This window comes from Oryctolagus cuniculus, chromosome 11, assembly GCF_964237555.1.
Source record: "Oryctolagus cuniculus chromosome 11, mOryCun1.1, whole genome shotgun sequence".
Taxonomy (NCBI): domain Eukaryota; kingdom Metazoa; phylum Chordata; class Mammalia; order Lagomorpha; family Leporidae; genus Oryctolagus; species Oryctolagus cuniculus.
In genome coordinates this window covers 113213120-113237296 of record NC_091442.1, presented here as the reverse complement: position 1 = coordinate 113237296, position 24177 = coordinate 113213120, and the positions used below count along the sequence as shown (strand labels likewise).

Here is a 24177-nt window from a genome sequence, read left to right as displayed (position 1 = left end):
TTCTTAATTGATGAGTATTGATAATATATATTCATGGTGGATATCCTGATGTTCTGAGCGTAGCACGTGCGATTGGACCAGAAGGTTATTCTGAAGCAGTGATGTGCAGTAAGAGATCTGTGTAAGCTGAGTTGTGAAGGACTTTGAATGTGTGGCTTCAGCATATGGAATTTTATACTCCAGTGAAGGATTGCTGACACATTTGACCAGAGTTGCCGGTGAGTTGAAAGCAGAGATTTTAGGAGTTAGTGGAGTGGCTCGCCTTACTGTACCAGTCAGCTGTAGATTTTACAGCTCCCCCTACAGGTGGGCCTTCAAGCACGCCTCTGAATAGCAGGAGCCCAGACTCTGTGTGCTCCATCATCCTCAGTACTTGGGTTTCTTGCTTTGTCACGCACCCTGTCTGTGGTGCTGAAGCCAGTTCTTGTCTCTTCCTACTCACACTTGAGATTGCCCGCTGACTGCTTTAATCTGATAACACCTGAAAGTGCCTTGCAGACAGGCAGCTCCTGAAACACAGCCAGCAAGTTTGGAACCGTGGTCCACTTGCCCAAATGAGGACTTCTAGAACATGACAGAAAAAGGGAGGCCCAGTGGCCTTCTTGTCCCATTGTGTCTTTCTGGCCTTACCACCTTCAGCCTGCAGCATAGGTGCCATAGCATGGTCTCTTTCCAGACTAGAATTGGAGACCTGGGCCTGGGATTGAATTAATTCATCCATTCTTCTACTTTTCCAAAAGAGGCTCTTGTTTTCCTCCCAGAGTAATAAAAGATAGATTACATTGAACCTCCATAAAATAGCCCCATCCTTTATCAGTTCATTTTTAAACGTGGTTACTTGTATCTTTCGCCTCTTGGGTTTTAATGCCTATGAGCAGCTTGGCAGTTCTAAGCTGGGTCAGTAAGGAATCCACCAGCTGGCTTGACATGTAACAGTTGCCACAGAAAACCATACTTAGAACCAGGCATGGCTTTTTTAAAAAAGATTTTATTTTATTTTTTTTGAAAGGAGATAAAGAGCAATCTTCCATTCACTGATTCAAGGCCCAAATGGCTGCAATGGCCAGAGCTGGGCCAGGAAAAGCCAGGGGCCAAGAACTCCCTCTGGGTCACCCATGTAAGTAGCAGGGCCAATAGTTCCTTTTTTTTTCTTTTGTTTTATATATTTGAAAGGGTGTGAGCATTTTTGAATAAGGAAAAATAACCTTTGGATCATGTTAAGACCCAAGATACCCTTTTAGCACATTATTAATATTCCTGTTTGCAGCAATATGCTTCTTAGGCTTTGCATGCCTCCGTGTGTTTATTTACTTGCTCCCACCACCCAAAAGACACTAATTTAAAAAATTGTTACTGGGTGAGCAGTTAGTGTAGTGGTTAAGACTCTGGCATGCCACGTCAGAGTGCCTGGGGTCAGTATCGAGCTCTGGTGTCTGGCTCCAGCTTCCTACTAAAGTACGCAGACCCTGGGAGACAGCCGTGATGGCCCAAGTAGTTGAATCCGTGCTCCCCACGTGGGAGACCTGGACTTGGTTCCTGGCTCCAGGCTTCAGCCCCATCCGGGGGCCATGGTGGGCATTTGGAGGTGAACCAGTAGATGAGCAAATACTCACAGATTCTCTCTCTCTCTCCCTCCCACTCTCCCTCCCCCTGAAAATTGTTTTAAATTGTTAGGAACAGTAATATGCTCCACTGACTCAGTATTACATTGCTCTCAGCTCTTACAGCAAGGATGATGAAATAATAATTATTTGGAGGACATTTTTTAACCTATCTAAAAGACTTTACATTTTCCATAAATATTTTATATTGTCTTTTGAAGTCAATAAACTCTGATTAGAAGCATTAAAGTTTAAAGCTAGGGTTTGATGCCGTGGCTCACTTGGTTAATCCTCTGCCTGCGGCACCGGCATCCCATATGGGCACCGGGTTCTAGTCCCGATTGCTCCTCTTCCAGCCCAGCTCTCTGCTGTGGCCTGGGGGGGCAGTGGAGGATGCACCCCGCACCCACATGGGAGACCAAGAGGAAGCGCCTGGCTCCTGGCTTCGGATCGGCACAGTGCCGGCCGTAGCAGCCATTTGGGGAGTGAACCAACAGAAGGAAGACCTTTCTCTCTGTCTCTCTCTCTCTCTCTCTCTCTCTCTCTCACTGTTTATGACTCTGCCTGTCAAATTAAAAAAAGTTTAAAGCTAAAAAGGACTTTAGAAATTTTCTCTTGCTTTTCCTTTTGTAGATGAGGTCGGCACTGTTAAGTGACTTGAGCACGGGTACAGCTAGCCAGTTACAGAGGTGGTCTCAGAAATCTCTCAGTTAGATGCTTTTTTTTCTGCTTCTCTATGCAAATGTGAAAAAAAATATATCCACGGAAATGTCTTTTAGCTTCCATTTACTTTTCAAATTTAAGCCAAAGAATTCCAACTTGAACATAATAAATGTCTTGCATTCTAAAATGTTCTTTAAAATGATAAAGATTTATTCAGTTAGAGGCCGGTGCTGTGGTGCAGCGGGTCAACGCCCTGGCCTGAAGCGCTGGCATCTGATATGGGCACTGGTTCAAGTCCCAGCTGCTCCACTTCCAATCCAGCTCTCTGGTATGGCCTGGGAAAGCAGTAGAAGATGACCCAACTCCTTGGGCCCCTGCACTCGGGTGGGAGACCTGGAAGAAGCTCCTGGCTCCTGGCTTTGGATTGGCACAGCTCCTGCCATTGCGGCCAATTGGGGAGTGAACCAACGGATGGAAGACTCGCTCTTTCTCGCTCTCTTGCTTTCTGTCGCTCTCCCTCTCTTCCTCTCCCCCTCTCTCCCTCTCTCCCTGCCTCTCCTCTCTCTGTGTAACTCTGACTTTCAAATAAATAGATCTTTAAAAAAAAGATTTATTCAGTTAGATACAGTAGTCCCCCTTATCCATGGGAGATACCGCCTAAGACCCCCACTGGGTTCCTGAAACGCCGACAGCACTGAGCCAGAGTATACTCTGCTTCCCCTGCACACACACCTGTGATCCAGTTTAATTTGTAATTTGGGCGTGGTAAGAGATTAGCAGCAAAAACAAGATAGAGCAATCGCAGTAATACACTGTAGTGAAAGGTCTGTGAATGCAGTCTCTCTCTAAATGCCAGTTTTGTTTTCAGAGTACCTGCGCTGTGCCTGGCTTTGCCGCATGTGTGCGGCGTTGCCACGTGCGGGTTAGTCTGTCTCCCCTCGTTCTGTGCTCTGCCGCTGCCCTTGCCTCGCGTAAGCAGGGTTCTGGAGAGCATCTTGCTCTTGGGGAGCCCGGTCACATCACACCTGCAGTCCGCCTGTGCTGGCGTCCTTCCTCGGTAGCCATCCCGAGCTTTGCCCGCAGTGAGAGCTTCGTGGCGCACGCAGCTCTCCAGTGCTCTTCTACGGACTCAGCACAGCCGAATCCCGAGGCGGGGCAGCCGTGCCTCCCTCGCAGCGAAGGGCCTGAGGCCCTGTGTGGGGGCTGCCTTGCTGCAGTCGAGCTTCCTGCTGAAACGCTGCCGCCGGTCAAGAGCGTGCTTTCTTTTCACGTCTGCCACCCACAGCTTTAGTGCCTTTCTGTCGTGACTAAGCACTCATCACACACACACTGCGGCTGTAACTTGCATTTTTTTTAAATATTTATTTATTTATTTGAAAGAGTTACAGAGGGAGAGGGAGAGGCAAAGAAAGAGATCTTTCATCTGCTGGTTCATTCCCCAGATGGCTGTAACGGCCAGGGCTAGGCCAACCCAAAGCCAGGAGCAAGGAGCCTTATCCGGGTCTCCTGCATGGGTGCAGGGGCCCAAGCACTTGGGCCATCTTCCACTGCTTTCCCAGGCACATGAGCAGGGAGCTGGATCGGAAGTGGAGCAACCAGCACTCAAACCTGGTGTCCAAATGGGATGCTAGTGCTGTGGGCATCAGCTTGACCCGCAGCACCACAGCACCAGTCCCGTGGCTTGCATTTTGCGGCATGACAGCAAAACTTAACTCGAATGTCTTTTCCCTTCAGTTTCTCGGATAGTTTGTTCTTAGCATAGATTTTAGCAACTTCAGCGTGCAATTTGTTTCTCCTTGTTAGTTGAGAACTTTCACTTTTTCATTTACAGGAAGCACTATTAAACTTTTCTTTGGCTTAACTGAATTGCCAGCATCACTACTCTTTAACTTCAGGGATATTATTAAAACCTGGGGACAGATAGCGCACGTTGTGTGGGCATGTTAGAGAAAGGGAGGACCCACAGCCCGGGCGGGAAGGAGTAGGGGTGGCGTGAGATCTCATCATGCTGTTCAGAGTGGTGTACCTTTTTAAACATGAATTGCTTCCAGAACTTTCCATGTAGTATTAGTGGACTACAGTTGCCCACTGGTGGTCAGCTGGTGTGGGCATCTGTGTGCGTCTCACTGTGATACAAGAGGATCATATGTAATCTTTTACATAAATCTTAACTTAAGTGGTGTGTTTTTGTTTAACCATATGATAGTGGTTTTAATTTTGCAATGTGATACTGACCATTGCTATATGATAACAATCCATATATAAATGATGCCTTTTGGCTGGCGCCATGGCTCACTTGGCTAATCCTCTGCCTGCGGCACGGGCACCCTGGGTTCTAGTCCCGGTTGGGGCGCCGGATTCTGTCCAGTCCAGCTCTCTGCTGTAGCCTGGGAAAGCAGTAGAAGATGGCCCAAGTCCTTGGGCCCCTGCACCCACGTGGGAGACCCGGAAGAAGCTCCTGGCTCCTGGCTTCAGATAGCGGGGCTCCGGCTGTTGCAGCCATCTGAGGAGTAAACCAGCGGATGGAAGACCTCTTTATCTGTCTCTACCCTGTCTGTAACTCTGTCTTTCAAATAAATAAAATCTTTAAAAAAGAGAGGAAGGAAGGAAGCAAGCAAGCAAGCTAGCTTACATTTGAATGCTTAAACAGGATTAGTGTTTCAGAATTGAGCTTCTCAGCAATATCTAAATATACAGAAGAAATGCTTAATTATTTTTAAAATAAATCTAAAATTATTCTTAAATAAGGAGTTCTAAATAGATGTAAATTCACTTTTTAAAAAAAAGACGTATTTACTTACTTGAAGGCAGAGCTACAGAGAGGCAGAGGCTGAGGCACAGAGAGAGAGAGGGAGGTCGATCTTCCACAGCTGGTTCACTCCCCAGATGGCCGCAACAGCCGGAGCTCTGCCGATCTGAAGCCAGGAGCTTCCTCTCGGTCTCCCACTCCTGTGCAAGAGCCCAAGGGCTTGGGCCATGTTCCATTGCTTTCCCAGGCCATAGCAGAGAGCTGGATTGGAAGTGGAGCAGCTGGGACTTGAACTGGCGCCCAAATGGGATGCCGGCACTGCAGGTGGTGGCTCTACCTGCTATGCCACAGCACCAGCCCCAGATTTACTTTTTTTTTTTTTTTGGACAGGCAGAGCTAGACAGTGAGAGAGAGACAGAGAGAGTTAATAGAGACAGAGAGAAAGGTCTTCCTTCCATTGGTTCACTCCCCTAATGGCCACCACGGCCGGCGCGCACTGATCCAAAGCCAGGAGCCAGGTGCCTCCTTCTGGTCTCCCATGTGGGTGCAGGGACCCAAGCACCTGGGCCATCCTCCACTGCCCTTCCGGGCCACAGCAGAGAGCTGGACTGGAAGAGGAGCAACCGGGACTAGTACCCAGCGCCCCAACCAGGACTAGAACCTGGGGTGCCAGCGCCGCAGGTGGAAGACCAGCCTAGTGAGCCACAGCGCTGAGCCAGATTTACTTTTTTAATCTAAAATATTGTGTTAGTGGTGATATAGATAAAATAATTTTATATTCAGTATATTATAGGTGTTCTTATTAGTATATTATTCTAGTCCATGAATACCTTGCTTTTCAATAATTAAGCGCATGGGCCAAAATTTTACCTTTTTGAAAGATATTTTGGGCCTGGCATTGTGGCATAATGGGTTAAGCCACACCTGCAAAACCAGCATTCCTTATAGGTGCGGTTCAAGTACCAATTGTTCCACTTCCAATCCAGTCCTGGCTGATGCGCCTGGGAAAGCAGGGGAAGATGACCCAAGTCCTTGGACCCCCACACCGGTGTGGGACACCCAAGTGAAGCTCCTGGCCATCTGGGGAGTGAACCAGTAGTGGAAGATATCTCTCTCTTTCGTTCTGTATCTCCCTCTCCCTCCTTCCTTCTGTCTCTCTCTCTCTCTCTGTCTTTCAAATAAGTAAAATAAATCTTAAAAAGAAAGATATTTTATCATCTTATCAGCATTTTTACTCTCTGAGCAGAAATATGTATGATATAATTTTATCGAGTTTTTTTTTTTAAGATTTATTTATTTATTTGAAAGGCAGAGTTACAGAGAGGCAGAAATGGAGAGAAAGTCCTCCATCCACTGGTTTACTCCCCAAATGGCCACAACAGCTGGAGCTGGGCTGATCCGAAGCCGGGAACCAGGAGCTTCCTCCGGGTCTCCCATGTGGGTGCAGGGGCCTAAGAACTTGGGCCATCTTCTACTGCTTTCCCAGGCCATAGCAGAGAGCTGGATCAGAAATGGATCAGCCAAAGACTTGATCTGGCACTTACATGGGATGCCAGCACTGCAGGCAGCAGCTTTACCTGCTACGCCACAGCACCGACCCTTTTCATCAGGTTTTAACCTATCATAATGTACTCCATTATAAACATTTAAAAAATACCTTAAATGTTATCAAATTTAGTAGATGCACCATCATGAATTTTAGTGTTTTTTTTTAAGGCACCATAAAATGGCATAATGAAAAGTATCCAGACTCATTTTCTAAAATAAATGTTGTAAAGAAAAGCTAAATTTTTCAAAGAGCTGTTTTTCTAACATAGTTAAGGGACTTGAGTCCTGGAAATCAGGCTGAGCTGGTTCAGTTTCCCTCTGCTAAACAGGTAACTCTAACGCTCATTTTCCTTACCTGTGAGCGTGGCAGGGATTCGTCCTTCAGAAAGCTGTCTTTAGGGTTAAATGAGAAAATGACCAAATTTGATGCCTGGCACAGGTTAGATGCTCAAGGACTAGCTATCACACTACTTATAGTATTCCTTTTTTGTTACTCTACTGAAATAACTAAGGTAGGCTGCTTTATAAGGAAATAAGGTTTATGTTTTTTACATATTTATTTGTTTGAAAGAGTGACAGTGGGAAAGACAAGAGAGAGTTCTTACATTGACTGGTTTGCTTCCCAAATGTTCCTGCAACAGCCTGGACCGACCAGGCTAAAGCCAGGATCCTGGAAGTTCATCCTTCCACGTGAGTGGCAGGAACCCAAGGACCTGGGTCATCATCTGCTGCCTCCCTGGCCCCTTAGCAGGAAGCTGGATCAGAGACAGAGGGGGGACTCGGGCCCAGGCACTCCGAAATGGAATGGAGGCGTCCCAAGTGACAGTTTAACTCACTGTGCCACAGTGCTGTCCCCAAAAAGAGGTTTATTTAGCTCACGGTTCCAGAGCCTAAAAGCCCAAGAGGTACCCCCTCGGTTGGCATCTGCTGAGAGCCTGTTGGTGGATGCCGTCATGATAAACGTGTGCAGGAGACCACATCACGGGACTCAAAGCCTCTATGGCTGGAGTCACACAGTGCACTCCAAAAGTGACCACCCACTGGGTCCCGCCTCCCAGGGTTCCATCACCTCCCACACTGCCACGCTGGAGACCAGGCTCCCAACACCCCAACCCTGGCCGGGCAGGGGCGGGGCAGTGGGGGGGGGGCAAGCCATAGCAATTAGTATGTAATTATTTCATTTTGTTGTTTTTAGGCAGTCCCTGACTAACACTCATGGAACAGTGCACATTAACAGGCCGTTCAATTATCTCTTGACTCTTTTGCTGTTTTCTTTCTCCACTCCCTTCAGCGTTCATGTCTTAAAATGCGTTCTGATCAAAGTGGTGCATTTCATAGCCTGCTCTTTTCTCAAAGGGCGCCTTACAGCCTGCTTTACAAAAGTGAATGCGGGAGTGATGGATGATACGTGGACTGTTGTGCTTGGAGACAGGAGTGAATTCTCGCTCTCTTGGAAATTCACCAGAAACCTGTTCACTGCTTAGTCCACTGGCCATGAAACCCATTTCCCCATTTGCTACAAGACACCAGTCCTCATCCCACAGAGCCACCCGACCCTGTCCTCAGGGAAGGGCCTATCTGACTTTGACACATACACACACACACACTCACACACACAGACACACACACCCTTTAGTTGCACTTCAGGCTGTTTGGCCTGAGATCTTTCCATTTGAGTTTCTTGACTATAAAACACATCACAGTCTTCCCTCATTCATATTTGAGTGATTTGTATTTGAAGTAGAGTGATAAAAAATGAATGAAATTTCACTTTTGTGCAAATTTTGAATCAAGTGAATCTTCCCAAGTGAAAACTTTGTTAATAATTGCCTAATTTCACAGCTGTATGCATTGCATGGTAATCCACGTGGCAGCTCCACTTTTAGAAGTTAATGGAAATATCTATCATTGACATAGTCTTGAATTAGGCATTTTCAGAACCATTCCTCTTGTATTAAATGTGACTTGCTTTGAACATTGGGAAAATGCCTGATTCATTTGGAAACTGTGACTGGGGACATCTTTCCCCCCCAACACACACACGCACACACACACGCACACACGCGCACACACACACACACACACACACACCCCTTCCAAAAGCCATTGAACCCAACTAGGGATCATTTATCATTTGCTCTTCATACCCTGAGATCGCCAGGGAGAACACAATAGCAGAGAAGGTTTTATGTGACTGAATTTTTTATATGTAAAGTCAAAAGATCTACAAGTTGAATGGTTTCTTTTTTTTCCCTTTTTTTAAAAATTTTTTAAAATTATTTATGTAAAGGGAACACACTCCAGGTATTTCATATATACAGGTCTGAGAGCATAATGATGCTTCCCACTCTACCCTCCCACCCTCATTCAATCCCACTCTCCTGTCTTCCTTTCTTTTTTTTCTTTTATAAATTTATAAAAGAAACTTATTTTAATTTTTGATTAATTCTAACAGGTTCAATGTGACTTGTAGACATAATTCTAAGAACAAAACAATCTCCTGCCTCACGCCCTCCTGTGCCCCTCCCACCCCCTTCTTTCTCCCTTTTTTTTCTTAGTTTTTGAGATGACATTTTAAATGTACATTACAGTAGAAAGGCTTAATACTTCACTGAATAAGAACTTTAACAAGTAAAAATCAAAAAGACCCTAGTTTAGGCCGGCGCCGCGGCTCACTAGGCTAATCCTCCGCCTAGCGGCGCCGGCACACCGGGTTCTAGTCCCGGTCGGGGCGCCGGATCCTGTCCCGGTTGCCCCTCTTCCAGGCCAGCTCTCTGCTGTGGCCCGGGAGTGCAGTGGAGGATGGCCCAGGTGCTTGGGCCCTGCACCCCATGGGAGACCAGGAAAAGCACCTGGCTCCTGGCTCCTGCCATCGGATCAGCGCGGTGCGCCAGCCGCAGCGCGCCGGCCGCGGCGGCCATTGGAGGGTGAACCAACGGCAAAGGAAGACCTTTCTCTCTGTCTCTCTCTCTCACTGTCCACTCTGCCTGTCAAAAAAAAAAAAAATTAAAAAAAAAAAAGACCCTAGTTTAGTGGGAATATAGACAATGACTGTAAACAGTAATTGAATGGAAAAGTGACCATTTCACCCATGTACAGTAAATTTTAAAGAAATCACAGATCATTGAAACTATAGTAGTGGGGCCGGTGCTGTGGCGCAGCGGGTTAAAGCACCCATATGGGTGCCAGTTCAAGACCCGGCTGCTGCACTTGCAATCCAGCTCTCTGCTGTGGCCTGGGAAAGCAGTAGAAGATGGCCCAACTCCTTGGGCCCCTGCATTCACATGGGAGACCTGGAAGAAGCTCCTGGCTCCTGGCTTTTTTTTTTTTTTTTTTGACAGGCAGAGTGGACAGTGAGAGAGAGAGACAGAGAGAAAGGTCTTCCTTTGCCGTTGGTTCACCCTCCAATGGCCGCTGCGGCCGGCGCACCGCGCTGATCCGATGGCAGGAGCCAGGAGCCAGGTGCTTTACCTGGTCTCCCATGGGGTGCAGGGCCCAAGCACCTGGGCCATCCTCCACTGCACTCCCTGGCCACAGCAGAGGGCTGGCCTGGAAGAGGGGCAACCGGGACAGAATCCGGCGCCCCGACTGGGACTAGAACCCGGTGTGCCGGCGCCGCAAGGCGGAGGATTAGCCTAGTGAGCCGCGGTGCCGGCCGAGCTCCTGGCTTCAGATTGGTGCAGCTCCAGCCATTGAGGCCATCTGGGGAGTGAACCAGTGGATGGAAGACCTCTCTCTCTCTCTCTGCCTCTCCTCCTCTGTGTAACTCTGACTTTCAAGTAAATAAAATAAATCTTTTTTTAAAAAAACTATGGTAGTATAAAATTTTTTAAATAATTACTTTTCAAAGATTGTTTTATTTATTATTTACTTAAGAGGCAGAGTTATAGAGGGGCAGCTGGGACATGAACCGGTGTCCATACGGTATGCTGGTGCTGCAGGCGAAAGCTTAGCCTGTTACGCCACAGAGTCAGCCCAGTATAACATTCTGAACACTGGTTTGACAAAGGTATAAGACAGAGTTTTACAAAACTATATTTGCAGCAGTATTGATAAACAGCCATTTTTTCTTTTTTCTTTTTTTTTCTTGTTTTGGTTGCAAGTTAAATGGTTTCTGATTTTGGAATGCATAATGGTAATATTAGATTAAGTGTGGTTTTTTTTTTTCGCTTCACAAGAATTTGAAATAAAAGAACTTTTCTGCTCATTTCTTTTATAGGAATTCCACATTTTGAACATAAACATAAATACTTTTTTACAGTTGTGCCTGTATATAATTATTAAACCAACTAAACATTCTCTGCATTTTAATATTCAAGGATTTACAATCTGATAAAATTTTTTAATTAGCTTTAGATTTATAGTAAAGCTGCAAAAATAGTACACAGAGTTCTTGCCTGCCATCACCAGCTGCCCCTCATGTGAGCATCTTAGGAGCCTGTAGTGTGGTTTTCAGAACCTGGCAGTGAGAAGTATTGGTGTAGTGTGGCTGGGTGAGATACAGCCTTTATTTAAACTTCACCGATTTGCCCAGTCATGTTCTTTCTTTTGTTTTGAACCCAAGTGAATCCCACTTGTACTTAGTTGTCATTTCTCTTTACCCTCAAATATTTAAAATATCCTCAGCTTACATCTGAAGGTGTTCTAGGCTTTAAAAAGAAGAGAGGGAAGACTTTGTATTTGTAGGCCTGCCTTTGGGTGATACCTGTGCTTCCCTGTTGAACTCCTTCATTCCCCCCGTCTGTCAGGTAGGCACTGGAGACAGGCTGGAGAGCAGGCTGTTCTTTACTTGAGAGACAAAGGTTGTTTTGAAAGCAAGCAGTATTTCCCCAAATATTTCATTTGTGTCAGCTCAAAACAAGCACAGGCTGTGCTGCCCTATTTTGCTGCCTTTGTTAAAATATGTACAGAGGCCAGCGCCACGGCTCACTAGGCTAATCCTCTGCCTTGCGGCGCCGGCACACCGGGTTCTAGTCCCGGTTGGGGTGCCGGATTCTGTCCCAGTTGCCCCTCTTCCAGGCCAGCTCTCTGCTGTGGCCAGGGAGTGCAGTGGAGGATGGCCCGAGTACTTGGGCCCTGCACCCCATGGGAGACCAGGAGAAGCACCTGGCTCCTGCCATCGGATCAGCGCGGTGCACCAGCCGCAGTGTGCCAGCCACGGCGGCCATTGGAGGGTGAACCAATGGCAAAGGAAGACCTTTCTCTCTGTCTCTCTCTCTCGCTGTCCACTCTGCCTGTTAAAAAAAAAAAAAAAATGTACAGGGTTGGTGGGTGCTTGGCCCAGCAGTTAAGCATCCACCTCCTGTTTCAGAGAGCCTGGGTTTGACACCCACCCTGGGTCCTCACTCCAGCTTCCTGCCACTGCAGACCCTGGGAGGCAGCAGGATATAGCTCAAGTATTTGGGTCCCTACCACCTACATAGGAGTCTTGGACTGAGCTCCTAGGTTTAGCCTGGCCCAGTCCCAGCCACTGTGGGAATCTGGGGAGTGAACCAGCAGGTGGGAGCTGTCTCATCTCGTTTCATCTCATCTCTTCTCTCTTTCTCTCTCTTTTCTGTAACTCTGTCTTTCAAATAAATACATAAATCTTTAAGAAAAATGAAATGCTAGTTTTAAAGGAGGGAGATTGGAAGGCTTCAAACAGGAAAGTGAGCTCTTCAAATTAAAAGCAAAATGAAAAACTTCATTGGGGGGCCAAAAAGTAAAAGTGAAGAAATAGAGGTCTACACTCTCTTATCCACAATTCTGAAATCTAGAAAGTTCTGATAATCATAAGACTTCTTACAAGTTCTCAACAAAATTGATAACCTTACAGATTTTGCTTAAGAAGTATCACTACCTCCGGTCAGGTTGGGTGTGTTCTGTTATGGATTGTGGACTATATATCACTTTTCTGAAATTCTAAAGATTCTGAATTCTGAGTACATTTGCCCCCAATTTTTTTTAAATTTATTTTATTTATTTGAAAAACAGAGACCCTGAACTCCCATGTAATGGCTCACCCCCTCAAATGCTCAAAACAGCCAGCATGGGCCAGGCCAAAGCCAGGAGCCAGGAACTCAGTCCAGGTCTTCCATGCAGGTGGCAGGGACCCAACTCCTTGAGCTGTTAACCTGTTGTCTTTTTGTGTAGTGGCAGGAAGCTGGAGTTGAGAGCTGAGCAGGGACTCAAACCCAGGCACTCCTGTCTGAGATGGGGGCTTCCTGAGTGACAGCTCAGCAAGTAGGCCAGTGCCTGCCCCCAGAAGGTGTTAGATGTGGGGGTAAAGACCCGTACCCCAGAAAGCAGAACCCAAAGAGCTGGAAAATACAGAAAGGATAAGCAAACTAGAGGACCACTTCAGAATATCTGATATCTAGAAATACAAGTTTCAGAAAGATAAAATATGTAGAATGGGAATTACCAGCAAAGTAATTGAAGAAAGTTTTGTAGGACTGAAAGTCACTAATTTTCAATATTAAAAGAAATGATGAAATTCTTTTCTTTCAGTAAAATAAAATAAACCCCCACAAGGGATATTATTTTAGAACACGAGTTATATTTGGACAGTCCTACAAGTCCGAGAGAGTGGGAAAAGTCACACAAGGAGACAGGAATTGTAACACCTCCAGATTTCTTCACAGCAAGACCTGACGGAAGTAGAAGACAGTCGAGTATTGCCTCCAAAATTTGAAGGGATTTTTTTTTCCTACCTAGAATTCTATACCCAGCCAAACTGTCATTGAAGTAGGAAGGGTAAATAGTTGATTTCAGACATGAGTCTGACTCTCAATTTGCTTAATTTTTGAAATGGAATTTCCCATTTTTCTTTAGCCTCACAGAGATGAAAATTTAAAAGTAAAGGGGAGGCCTTCTGCCACGTGCTCCATCATGTACATGCACCTCTGCAGATTTATTTTCTCTGAATAAATTTGGTCTGGCTGTAAATTCGGGAAAAAAAAAGTAAAGGGGAGAGAAGCAAATAAGCAAGAGGCAAAATAAAACAAGCAGGAAATTAGCAAGAGGGAAAATAAATATTGAAGTAAATGGGTAATCCATAAATCAGAATTTGGTATCTCATGGAGACTTAGAAAGTACTACTTCAACTTGTACTGCAGAGTTCCCGTCCTGACCTCGACAGAACTCTTGTATAAACAGGTAAAATATTTGTGTTGGGATAATATTCATAGTGAAAAATGTCAGCAAACTGAATCCATTTAATAAGAATTTTAGAATTCTGAGATCACTGTGTGTGACACATGCCTTTATTTATTTATTTATTTTTTGACAGGCATAGTTAGACTGAGAGAGAGAGACAGAGAGAAAGGTCTTCCTTCCGTTGGTTCACTCCCCAAATGGCCGCTACGGCCGGTGCACTGTGCCAATCCGTAGCCAGGAGCCAGGTGCTTCTCCTAGTTTCCCATGTGGGTGCAGAGCCCAAGCACTTGGGCCATCCTCCACTGCCTTCCTGGGCCACAGCAGAGAGCTGGACTGGAAGAGGAGCAACTGGGACAGAATCCAGCACCCCAACCGGGACTAGAATCTGGGATGCCGGCACCGCAGGCAGAGGATTAGCTTAGTGATCCATGGCACTGGCCTAATTCTGAGACCATCAAAGACAAACACTTTTTGACCTTCATTTCTAGGATAAGGTTTTGAGACAAAAATCTGCTTGGTGGTGAAATGTGTGATGCCTGGGCTCCTTCACATTATTCACCAAGACCAGCCCTCCCTGTGGAGGCCGAGTTGTCCAAAGGTTGCGCAAGAAGGCCTCAGCCATGCGACTGTGTCAGAGCCAGGCTGCTGCCAGCCCTCACCGTGAACCATGGGTGAACAGCCGCTGGCCTCTCCTGTTTTGTCCCTGCCTGGGGAAGGCATGTCAGAGACTGGCCTCCGAGTGCAAAAAGGCCGTGGGAGGCTGGCTGTGCAGTTGGTAGTCACTCAGCAGCTTTAACGCAGCCTAGTGTGGCTGCTGAGGGCTGGAACATTTTCCCACTTTTCACCAAGATGACTCCTAAAAACTTTCATGTGTATTTTCTCCCTGATTTGTGTATTTTGACAATTAGTCATTTACATTAAAATGAGAATGTCAGATGGAAAATATTTATCTCATTTAGTGATATTAACATAGCATGTCCAGTATTTCCTAGTTCTACTATGTACCGAAAACCACTCTTCAGCCCCTTTGCGTATGAGCTTAGTAGATTTCTGACTTTGTCCTAAATAGAAGGCAGTGTCTTCTGCTGCTCCTCTCTCTCCTCTCGCTGCACAGCCTGAGCTGCTGCACGGCCTGCAAGTGCAGCATCCCTGTGCCCTCCAGGGAAGCCTCCCTCCCAGCCCCTGCCGCTCCGCAAGATAACTGTCTACCGAGGTGACAGAGTGCGACCCTCGTGTGTCCTCCATCCTAAGAAGAAGAAAGATGGGTGCACGTGGTACCGGAAAGGAGGTGGCCTGCTGGGCTGCCTGGGTTTGAATTCCTACTCAGCCTCTTAACATTGTCACCTCAGGCAGCTACCTTGACCCCCGGGAGTAATAATAGTACCTGCCTCATAGAGTTATTCTGAGGTTTAAAGAAAACAATACATGTAAAGTACAAAATAATACAGTGGTTAAGAACATACACTCTGGAGGATGGGTTGTTTAGCCCAGCGATTACAACCCCCACATCCCACATCAGAGTACCTGGCTTCACTTCCAAGTCCCCTTCCTGCTGCTGCTCCTGACTCCAGCGTCCTGGAGGCGGCATTGGGGGCTGTCAAGTAATTGTGTTCCTGCCACCATGTGGGAGACCTGTATGGAGCCCCTGGCCTTAGGCTTGGCCAATACAAGCCTTTAGTGATGGGAGCAGTCTCGCTCTCGCTCTCGTTCTCGCTCTCACTCTTGCTCTCTCTCATCTACCCCCACCACACATTCTCTTTTTCTCCTAAAAAAAAAAAAAAAAAAAGAGGAAGAAAGGAAAAAGAAAGAAAAAAAAATACATTCTGGAGCCATATTGCCTGGATTCAAATGCCTGCTCTATTGCTTGGGCAATCTTTCTGTTCCTCAGACTCCTCATCTAAAAACTGGGAATTAACAGTGCCTATTATGTCTCATTAAAAAAATAAGAGTAGCTACTGTGTAGGGTTGTTGAAAAAATTACATTAATTGAAATAATATAAAGTACTGAGGCCCGTGTCTAACAACTATGAAACACTAAGTATTTCTACTAAAATGCTTAGATCAGTCTAGGATAGAATGTAGTTGCTATTTTATAGAGAATTCCCATTTTCAACAGGATTGCATAAGTGGAAAGAAGAAAGGATCTGAGACTTGCAGAGAAGAAGTCAGAGTGAAATCGCATTTGAAGAGAGGTGTTTTTCCTGCTGCAGCAGTTGCCTGCCCAGGTTCAAGCTTCTAGAAAATCTACGACTGGCTTCGTTCAGGGTTGCGGTTTTGCTTGGCAGAATCAGACAAGGAGATTAGCAATGACGGGTTCTGAACCTGAATTGGTTAGAAAGAGAGAGGGAGAGCTGGTGAGGAATCGGCAATGGGGAAGTGGAGAGATGACGTTTGTTGGTTCCTGGGAGGTTGAGTGGTGGTTTGAACAAGGAAACTGAGAAGTTTACAAAATGGGGTGCTTGGGATGAGTATTTACAAAGCCATTTGGGATGCTCAAATCCTGTGTCGTGCCTGGGCTCAGGTCCTGACTCTGCTCAAGATCCCAGCTTCCTGCCAGAACAGACCCTGGGAGGCAGCAGGTGATCAGGAGATGGGTCTAGTGTTTGAGCCCCTGCCACCCACGTAGGAGACTTGGATTGAGTTCCTGGCTCCTGGCTTTGGCGTTTGCCTAGCACAGCTATTGCAGGTATTTGGGGTGAGAACCAGCAAATGGAGCACTATCTCTCTCTCTCTGCCTCTGAAATAAATAATTTTTAAAAGATTTATTTATTTATTCGAAAGTCAGAGTTACACAGAGAGAGAGAGAAAAAGAGAGAGAGAGAGGTCTTCCATCCAATGATTCATTCCCCAGCTGGCCACAACAGCCGGAGCTGTGCCGATCCGAAGCCAGGAGCCAGCCACTTCTTCAGGGTCTCCCACACGGGTACAGGGGCCCAAGGACTTGGGCCATCTTCTTCTGCTTTCCCAGGCCATAGCAGAGAGCTGGATAGGAAGTTGAGCAGCCAGGTCTTAAACCGGCGCCCATATGGGATGCCGGCGCTTCAGGCCAGGGCATTAACCCACTGCGCCACAGCAGCAGCTCCAAGCCTTACTCATTTGAAAGGTAGAATTACAGAGAGAGAGAGAGAGAGAGAGAGAGAGAGAGAGAGCGAGCGCTTCCATCTGCTGGTTCACTCCCCAAATGATCACAATGGCTGAAGTTGGGCCAGGCTGAAACCAGGAACCAGGAGCTTGCTCTAGGTCTCCCATGTGGGTTCAGGGGCCCAAGCACTTGGGCCATCCTCCACTGCTTTCCCCAGCACATTAGCAGGGAGCTGGATCAGAAGCAGAGCGGTTGGGTCTCAAACTGGTGCCCATATAGGATGCTGGCACTGCAGGCGGCGGCTTAACCCTCTACACCACAGTGGCAGCCCCAGAAACCAATTTTTTAAAACTAGGTGTTTACTACAAACTGGAAAATAACGATTCTAGCATCCAGCCTTTTCAAAGTGAGTCTTCAAGACAGCAAAGAATTCCCAGGAGCAGCAAGCAGGTGCTCAGGCAGCATGCTTCGAAACGACCACAAGTCACCCCCTACACGTGACTGTGACAGGCCGTGCGGACGACACGTGCGCTCCATAGCAAACTGGTTTGGAGCTTGCAGAGTCAGGCTCTCAAACTTCTCGAAGTGATGCATTTTCATCCTGCAGATCCCATCAAGTTTGAAAGTGGGGGCAGGTGCGATGGCGCCGTGGGTTGAGCCACATACCATAACAGAGTGCCTGAGTTCAAGATCTGCCTCTGCTTCTGCCCCAGCTTCCTGCCACTGCGCCCGAGAGACAGCAGATGGTGGCTCAAGGCCTTGGTTTCTTCACAGCCACGTGAGAGACGTGGAGGGCGTTCCTGGCTCCTGTCTTTAGCTTGGCCCAGCCCAGGCTGTCACAAGCATTTGGATGGTGAAATGGTGGATGGGAGATCTCTCTCTGTCTCTGTTACTCTACCTTTCAAATAAATAAATAAAAACTTTTAAACATGAAATCTAATAGTAGAGACGGTTCTGTGTGATCCAGCTGTGAGATGGCAGACAAGTGTGAAGATTCATGGATGAGCATTGGCCGTGATTGGTGTTTATTGCTTTGACTGCATGTTGGTGACCGTGACGCTGCCCCAGTTACTTGGTGAGCTTCGTCTTTGAATGGAATGTGTGTTGTTTAGTCTGCGTTGTACCCAGATTGATGATTGAGAACTTGACACTTCCTCAGAACGTTGCTCCTCGCTCTTCCCTTTCCTGCTATTTTTATATCACATGAATCATTGCACAGTGAAGCCATCTGCAAGGCCTGAATGGAGTGAGATAAAAAGCTGCCATCACTTAGACTGACACATGAAGAGCTGGTATTCATTCGGAGTTTATTCCTGAGTATGTTTTATATTTTAAACTTTCACACTTCATTTCAGGGTGGCTGCTAATATCGCTGAAGGGAAGTGTCTCTGATTCAGGTTTCTTTGAACTTTGGGTCTAAGGGAGGGAATCTGCCCTGTGTCACCCAGAGGAATCTGTTAAAGACTCAATTCTCTCAGTTGAGATAACAAGAAGAGCGAATTCCGCTCTGATTTTGAAAGCAGTTTGGTTTAATCGTCTCAGCGAGCCATCCAGTGTGGCATGTCCTCGATAGGGAATGGTGAAGACATAAAGGTCTCCAGTTGCCAGATGAGTGCTTCAGAATGCACATCTCTTTGCATGCCCAGAAGGTCACACGTTAGATATTTGTCAATAGTGTTTCTCAACAGAACAGCTTTTTTGAGGATTGAGTGAAAAGAAATCAGATAAACATGGGTCTGGGATGTTGCAAAGGAGAGGGTTAATTAGCAATGCATACCCATGGCACTCGTACTGTCTCAGCACTGCTGTGTGCAAATCTGCCACTTGTAGGCTGTGCAGTAGATTGGTCAGGGTTCCTCAGGGCCTTTTCCAGCCAACAGAGTGTCTAGAAGCAGCTCTGTTGTGGGCTGTGGAAGGATGAGTCCTTATCCTAAAGTTAGCTGGAGTCGCAGAAATTAAGGGCAGCATGGACTTGCTCCAACGTCAGGTGTTTTTTCAGTTTTCAGGAAAATTGCCCGTTGTCACCAGGCTTCTCTTCTTTGTAAATAATATTTTAATAATCCTTTGGCAGCCTGGCCTAATATAAGGAATGAGATATAAAATAACCCCTGCTGCGTTTCCTTGCGGGAGCTGAGATGATACACCAAAAAAAATGCAGTGACTTCCACAGCCGAGTACAGTACCCTCCTTCTTTAGAAACAGAATGGTCTCACAAATAGAGAACTGCACTGAGAATCTAGTGAAGGCGCTGTTTTTACATCTTCACTCTGCATGAGTCTCCTCGTGATCTTGGGCGAGTCACTAATGCTTCTGTCTGTTAGCTCCCGTTTTACTAGCGTGCTGTAAATATGCAGAAGATCTGCGTTGTGTTTGTAGACGCGGAGCAGTCTGAGCACAGATAGTGTATCTGAGTTGTTTGTCTTGTGGGGACACTTGCTGGGGAGGGGAGGACGCTGATTGATGTACAGCATGCCCATGAAGTGCTTGTGTTTCTTTCTCTCCTTAGCAGACAGAAGGCGGAGCACAGACAGACGGCCAGCAGTCACAGACACAAAGTAGTGAAAATTCAGAGAGTAAATCCACCCCTAAAAGACTGCATGTCTCCAATATTCCTTTCCGCTTCCGGGACCCTGACCTCCGACAGATGTTTGGGGTAAGTCTCTGCAGTCCTGTCCAAGTTAAATGGAATGGAAGCCACCAGATGTGTTGTCGTTAGTACTTCAGGAAGGCGCCTGAGCAAACTCTCCTCATTCTGGGAGACCCTTTCTGCCTCGACACGGTCACATGCATGGGAGGCGGCCTTGCCGCTCAGTCTGCTGGTCCGGGGCTTCCCGCACTGGGAGCGTGTCAGTGCTGGGGCCGCCCCGGTCACACAGCCGCCTCCTGAACACGCAGTCCTTGTTTAGTTCACAGCATGCTCTTTCAGAGCCTGATTCCTAACCCTGTCTCCACCTTGGAAACCATGTGGGAGCTTAAAGACTGCTGCCTGCGTCCCACACCCAGTGCTTGGGACTGCGTGGCCTCGGGCGTTTTCAAGCATCTCCCAGGTGATTCGAGCCTGAGGTTAGCTCTGGGGACCACTCTTCTTCCTCCTCACGGTCTTGGATCCTTCTCTGCTCCACATAAGCCCAACACAGCACTGCTTCCTCTCTTCTTCTCAACTGCAAGACTGGGAGCTGGGCTCAGGGCTGCACTCTTACTGCTCTCTGCTCGGCCACTGCAGTGTGTAAGAAGACACCCAGCACAGAGCGTACAGGGTTAGAGGTGGCTCATTAAAGTGGAAAGGTATGGATTCTGACCTCAGAGAGCCTGGGTTCAAATTCTATTAATGACCTTGAGAATTTCATGTAACCTCTTTGAACTTGAGTTTTGGATCTAAAAATAAAGATTTTCTTTTTTTTAATTCTGTATTTATGTGAAGGGCAGAGTGGCATAGAGGGAGAGGCAGAGAAAGAGAAATGTCTTCCACCCTGTGGTTCACTCCCCAGATGGCTGCAACAACCAGGTCTGGGCCAGCTCAAAGCCAGGAGCTCCACCTGGTCTCTCACATGAGTGACGGGGCCCAAGAGCTTGGACCGTCATCTGCTGCCTTCCTGGACTTACCAGCAGGAAGGCGAGTCAGAAGCAGAGCAGCTGGGACTCAAGCCATCACTCCCAGATAGGATGCCGCCATTGCAAGGGGCAGTTTAACCCGCTGTATGGTGCTAGCCCCTGGAGAGTCCGTTACTCAGGGGAAGGTGTGAGGCAGAGGTACTTCTGTATTCACTTCATGTGCCTTCAACCCAGATTCACCCAGTTTTGTCCTCCTGTATGTGAGGGTACTTCCAACAGAAAACTTTAGTGGAAAATGAAATTAAAAGGTAACCTTATTTTTGGTGTGAAAAATTTTTTGAAATCCTTGCATAGTTTTTTCATAATACGTATTTTCTATGAACTTTTTTAAGAATCTACATATGCACAGATTTCAAAAGTTTTTTGCATCCAAAGGAACTTCTCTTTTTTTTTCATTCCATTTTCTATGAAGTTTTTGAAGTCCCTTGTGTACCCAACCGCAAATCTTGCGTTTTGTGTGACCTCTCTAGTCAGCTGTTTAGCTGGCTAACAATAGAGTGATTTTGGCTTGTCTTTAGCGTTGTTTGCTTTTCCAAGTGTTAAAGTATTTAAATAATTGTCAATTAGAGTTTTACCTAAAATATTCTTGATGTTAGCTGCAGAGATACTAAAGTGGCAAATATATGGAATGATCTTTAATGTCAAAAAGTATGTAAGCACAATGGACTAACTTGTGGCCTAGAGAAATGGTAACAAGGAGAGGTACTTACTGAATTGGGTCGTTGTTCCTAATCTGTTTCCAAGTTGAAAATGCAAGGTTCTAGTAATACCTGGAGTGTGCCTGATGCTGGGTCGCCTTGGTCATGTGCCTGATGCTGGGTCGCTTTGGTCATGTGCTGATGCTGTGGTCACCTTGGTCATGTGCTGATGCTGTGGTCGCCTTGGTCACGTGCCTGATGCTGGGTCACCTTGGTCACGTGCCTGATGCTGGGTCACCTTGGCCATGTGCTGATGCTGGGTCGCCTTGGTTGCGTGCCCGAGGGAAGTCCAGAGGCCTGCCTCCCAGAACGTAGAGACGAGGCCTCTCAGGCCAGCTTTATTTCTGCTTCTCTTTTCCTTTCTGCTCGTATTTTACACAATGAATGTGGTTTCCTTGCATTAATTTAAAAAGAAAGGGGAGGAAAAGCAGCCTTCCATAGTATATAATTCTGCTTAGACTTACTTCTTAAAAACTGAGACATTTGAAAAACTAGCAGTGGAGTGGGGAAAATCCCCAGTGCTTGCTAACACAAAGCAGTGTATGTTAGACTGACGCTGGATATCAACACCAGCTTCCATGTGTAGAGGCCAACAACTTGAGTAAATCGAGGAAGGAGTGAAAAGGACAGAACATGAACTCAGCGATGGAAAATCAGGAGCTGATTTGGGAGCTGCCCACAGGCAGAAACATGGGAAGTGAATGAGTGCTGGTTTAAGGGAGAGGGGGAGTAGCCCCTTCTCAGAAGAAAGTAAAGCGTGTGGATAAAAGACTGGTCACAAATAGATGTTCTGATTTTTGTCTCTGCAGCAGTTTGGCAAAATCCTAGATGTAGAGATAATCTTTAATGAACGCGGCTCTAAGGTAAGCTCCATTTCAGTATCAAGTGTGCTTGGTTGCTTTTTGAGTTCTGTGTTTTTTAACAGTAAGCACTGAGACAACAAGTCTGCATAGAAGTGTTCTAACTATCCACCGTGGTTTACATCATCTCTAAAAATAAGCTTCCACATGGCCCCCCTTTACATAGGGAAGATGGTGGGAAGCAGGAGATGTTTGAGGAGGTATGGCCCAAGGAAGATGGGAGGTAGGAGATGACAGTCCTTAATATACCTGAAATTTGAACTAAGCTTTAGTTTTGAGAAAGAGAAGTCTGAAAAATAAAATTCTATGAGAATTCAACTCTGAATTCTACCAGAACAATTCAGCCTTTTAAAGTGCAACTTCAGTGTCAAACTTAGAACAGATTTAATGTTTTAGTTACTCAATTGACTTTCTCTCTTAATTTTTACTTATTTTTTATTTGAGAGGAAAAGAGCCAGAGATACCGCCCAGCAACTGGTCAGTCCCAGATGCCCAGCAGAAGGGAGTTCAAGCCAGGTTTTCCATGTGGGTGGCAGGGAGCCAATTAGTTGAGCCACACCTGCTGCTTCCCAGGATGCTCACTGGCAGGAAGCTGGAGTCAGGAGCAGAGCAGGATGCAGATCCATGCACTTGGATGCGGGTTGCAGCTGTCTCAGGGGGATGTCTGAACCATCGTGTCAAATGCACACCGCTGGCTGTTTCGAATACATTTTGTCAAAGCCTAGTGACTTGCAAATTCTGATTTCCTCCACTAAGTTATACCCAGAGAGTCCAATTTCAGCATGCAGTGTTAGTTATTAATATATTGACTTTTTACCTAAGACTGAAAGTAGTAAAACTGTGCAATTAGCTTATATTCTTTTCTGATTGTGTTATATAAGAGCTGAAATGTTCACTAAAAATTCTTTTCCCTGTTTATACCAATTTTTAAGTTTTAATTTAGCTGTCTGTTGGACTTGAAAATAGTGGTTGGTTATGTTTAAATGTCCTAAGAATATAATTTGGGAGATGCTAAATAAAGCCAACAAATGGGGTAATATTTACCTCTCTTCAATTTCCTACTCTAAATTCGTATAACATATGCATACATTAACATACACTAAATTCATGCAACATATACATACATTAGCATACACCCCCATCCACCCATCTGTCCTGCTAGGGACATATATATTCATTGTTGTAATTCTCCTAATGATGGTCCCCTTCCTCTATAGAATATGTCAACACTAAAAGTGTTTAAGGCTGACTGTAACAATTTGTTAATTATTTAAGAGTATAATTCTTAAATTATACTCTGAGCTTTCAGTTTCAGTTAAAGCAAAAAAGATTAATATGCCTATACAGAACTTTCTCCAGCACTGAACTTGGTAAGTATTTTTCAAGTGGAATCTGTTAACTGCAACCAGTGAAGCTGTGCTTGTGTTTTTCTCACAGCGGTTTTCTGTGCTTTAGTTGTCCAGTTTGCATTTATTTTTTGTGATCTTTTTAGCTACAGGGTGGGAAGATGACAGTGGTTTAGAGGTGGGAAGCACATGAATGTTAAATAAATGAATGAAGCGTACTGAGCACACTGGTGTCTGAAGGAGCAGTGTAAATATTTTTGAGGTTGAGCATGTTCACTCAGAGCACTCTTCCCGAGGCTCTGCCAGCCAGAAGCCCACTACCGTTCTTCAGGCTTGAGGACTTGCCCCTCGCCCGGCAAACGATTTGATTGAATTATTACGAAGCAAAGGAAATTGATCTTTCTTAAGGCTTCTTTCTTTGACTTCAAGGATTTTCCCACTACTAAAATGTTTTAAATTTGCCTGATCCAGTTACATCGCCCATGTGATTTCCACTTTCCGTGCCTTCCTTTTCCCACATGCCGCCTCTCTCAGCTCGATGCTGCATCCTCACTGCCCTTTTCCCTTGGGCCCCTGAAGGGGACGCGGATTGTGTGCTCACTGGCAGGAGCTCTCGGGACAAAGCACAGGATCTGGAACTGGCCTGCGTCTGCCTTCAAGGGCCAGTTCGAAACTTTGTCTTCATCCTTTGCCCGTCTCAGCTGCTAAGTTCTTCCCAGCCAAAGGTTCAGTTTCCCCTAGCATTGTTTGTGGGCTGCTGATGGAGATGTATTTTGGAGCCAGACCTATAGATGCCTCCCCTGGAATCCATCTCAGATAAAGTAATGAGCACTTTTCTTTTTGTGAATTAAATTTAGGTTCTCTTTTTTATGTTTGGGGTT

General features: G+C 46.1%; 1 protein-coding gene across 50 annotated transcripts in view; it reads left to right on the top strand.

The window, feature by feature from the left end:
* RBFOX2 (RNA binding fox-1 homolog 2) overlaps positions 1–24177 on the top strand; it is a 319017-nt gene that overhangs the window by 259339 nt on the left and 35501 nt on the right. For 29 of the 50 annotated variants that reach the window (XR_011380267.1, XR_011380268.1, XM_051846011.2 and 26 more), the window contains 2 exons: positions 19287–19433; positions 21900–21953. Coding sequence is in view for 48 of the 50 variants with exons in the window: in XM_051846011.2 (XP_051701971.1) it covers positions 19287–19433; positions 21900–21953 (201 nt within the window). In the remaining 2 variants the exon portion in view is untranslated. The remainder of the gene's footprint in view (positions 1–19286; positions 19434–21899; positions 21954–24177) is intronic. The other 21 variants (XM_051846012.2, XM_051846008.2, XM_051846015.2 and 18 more) reach the window with 1 other exon arrangement.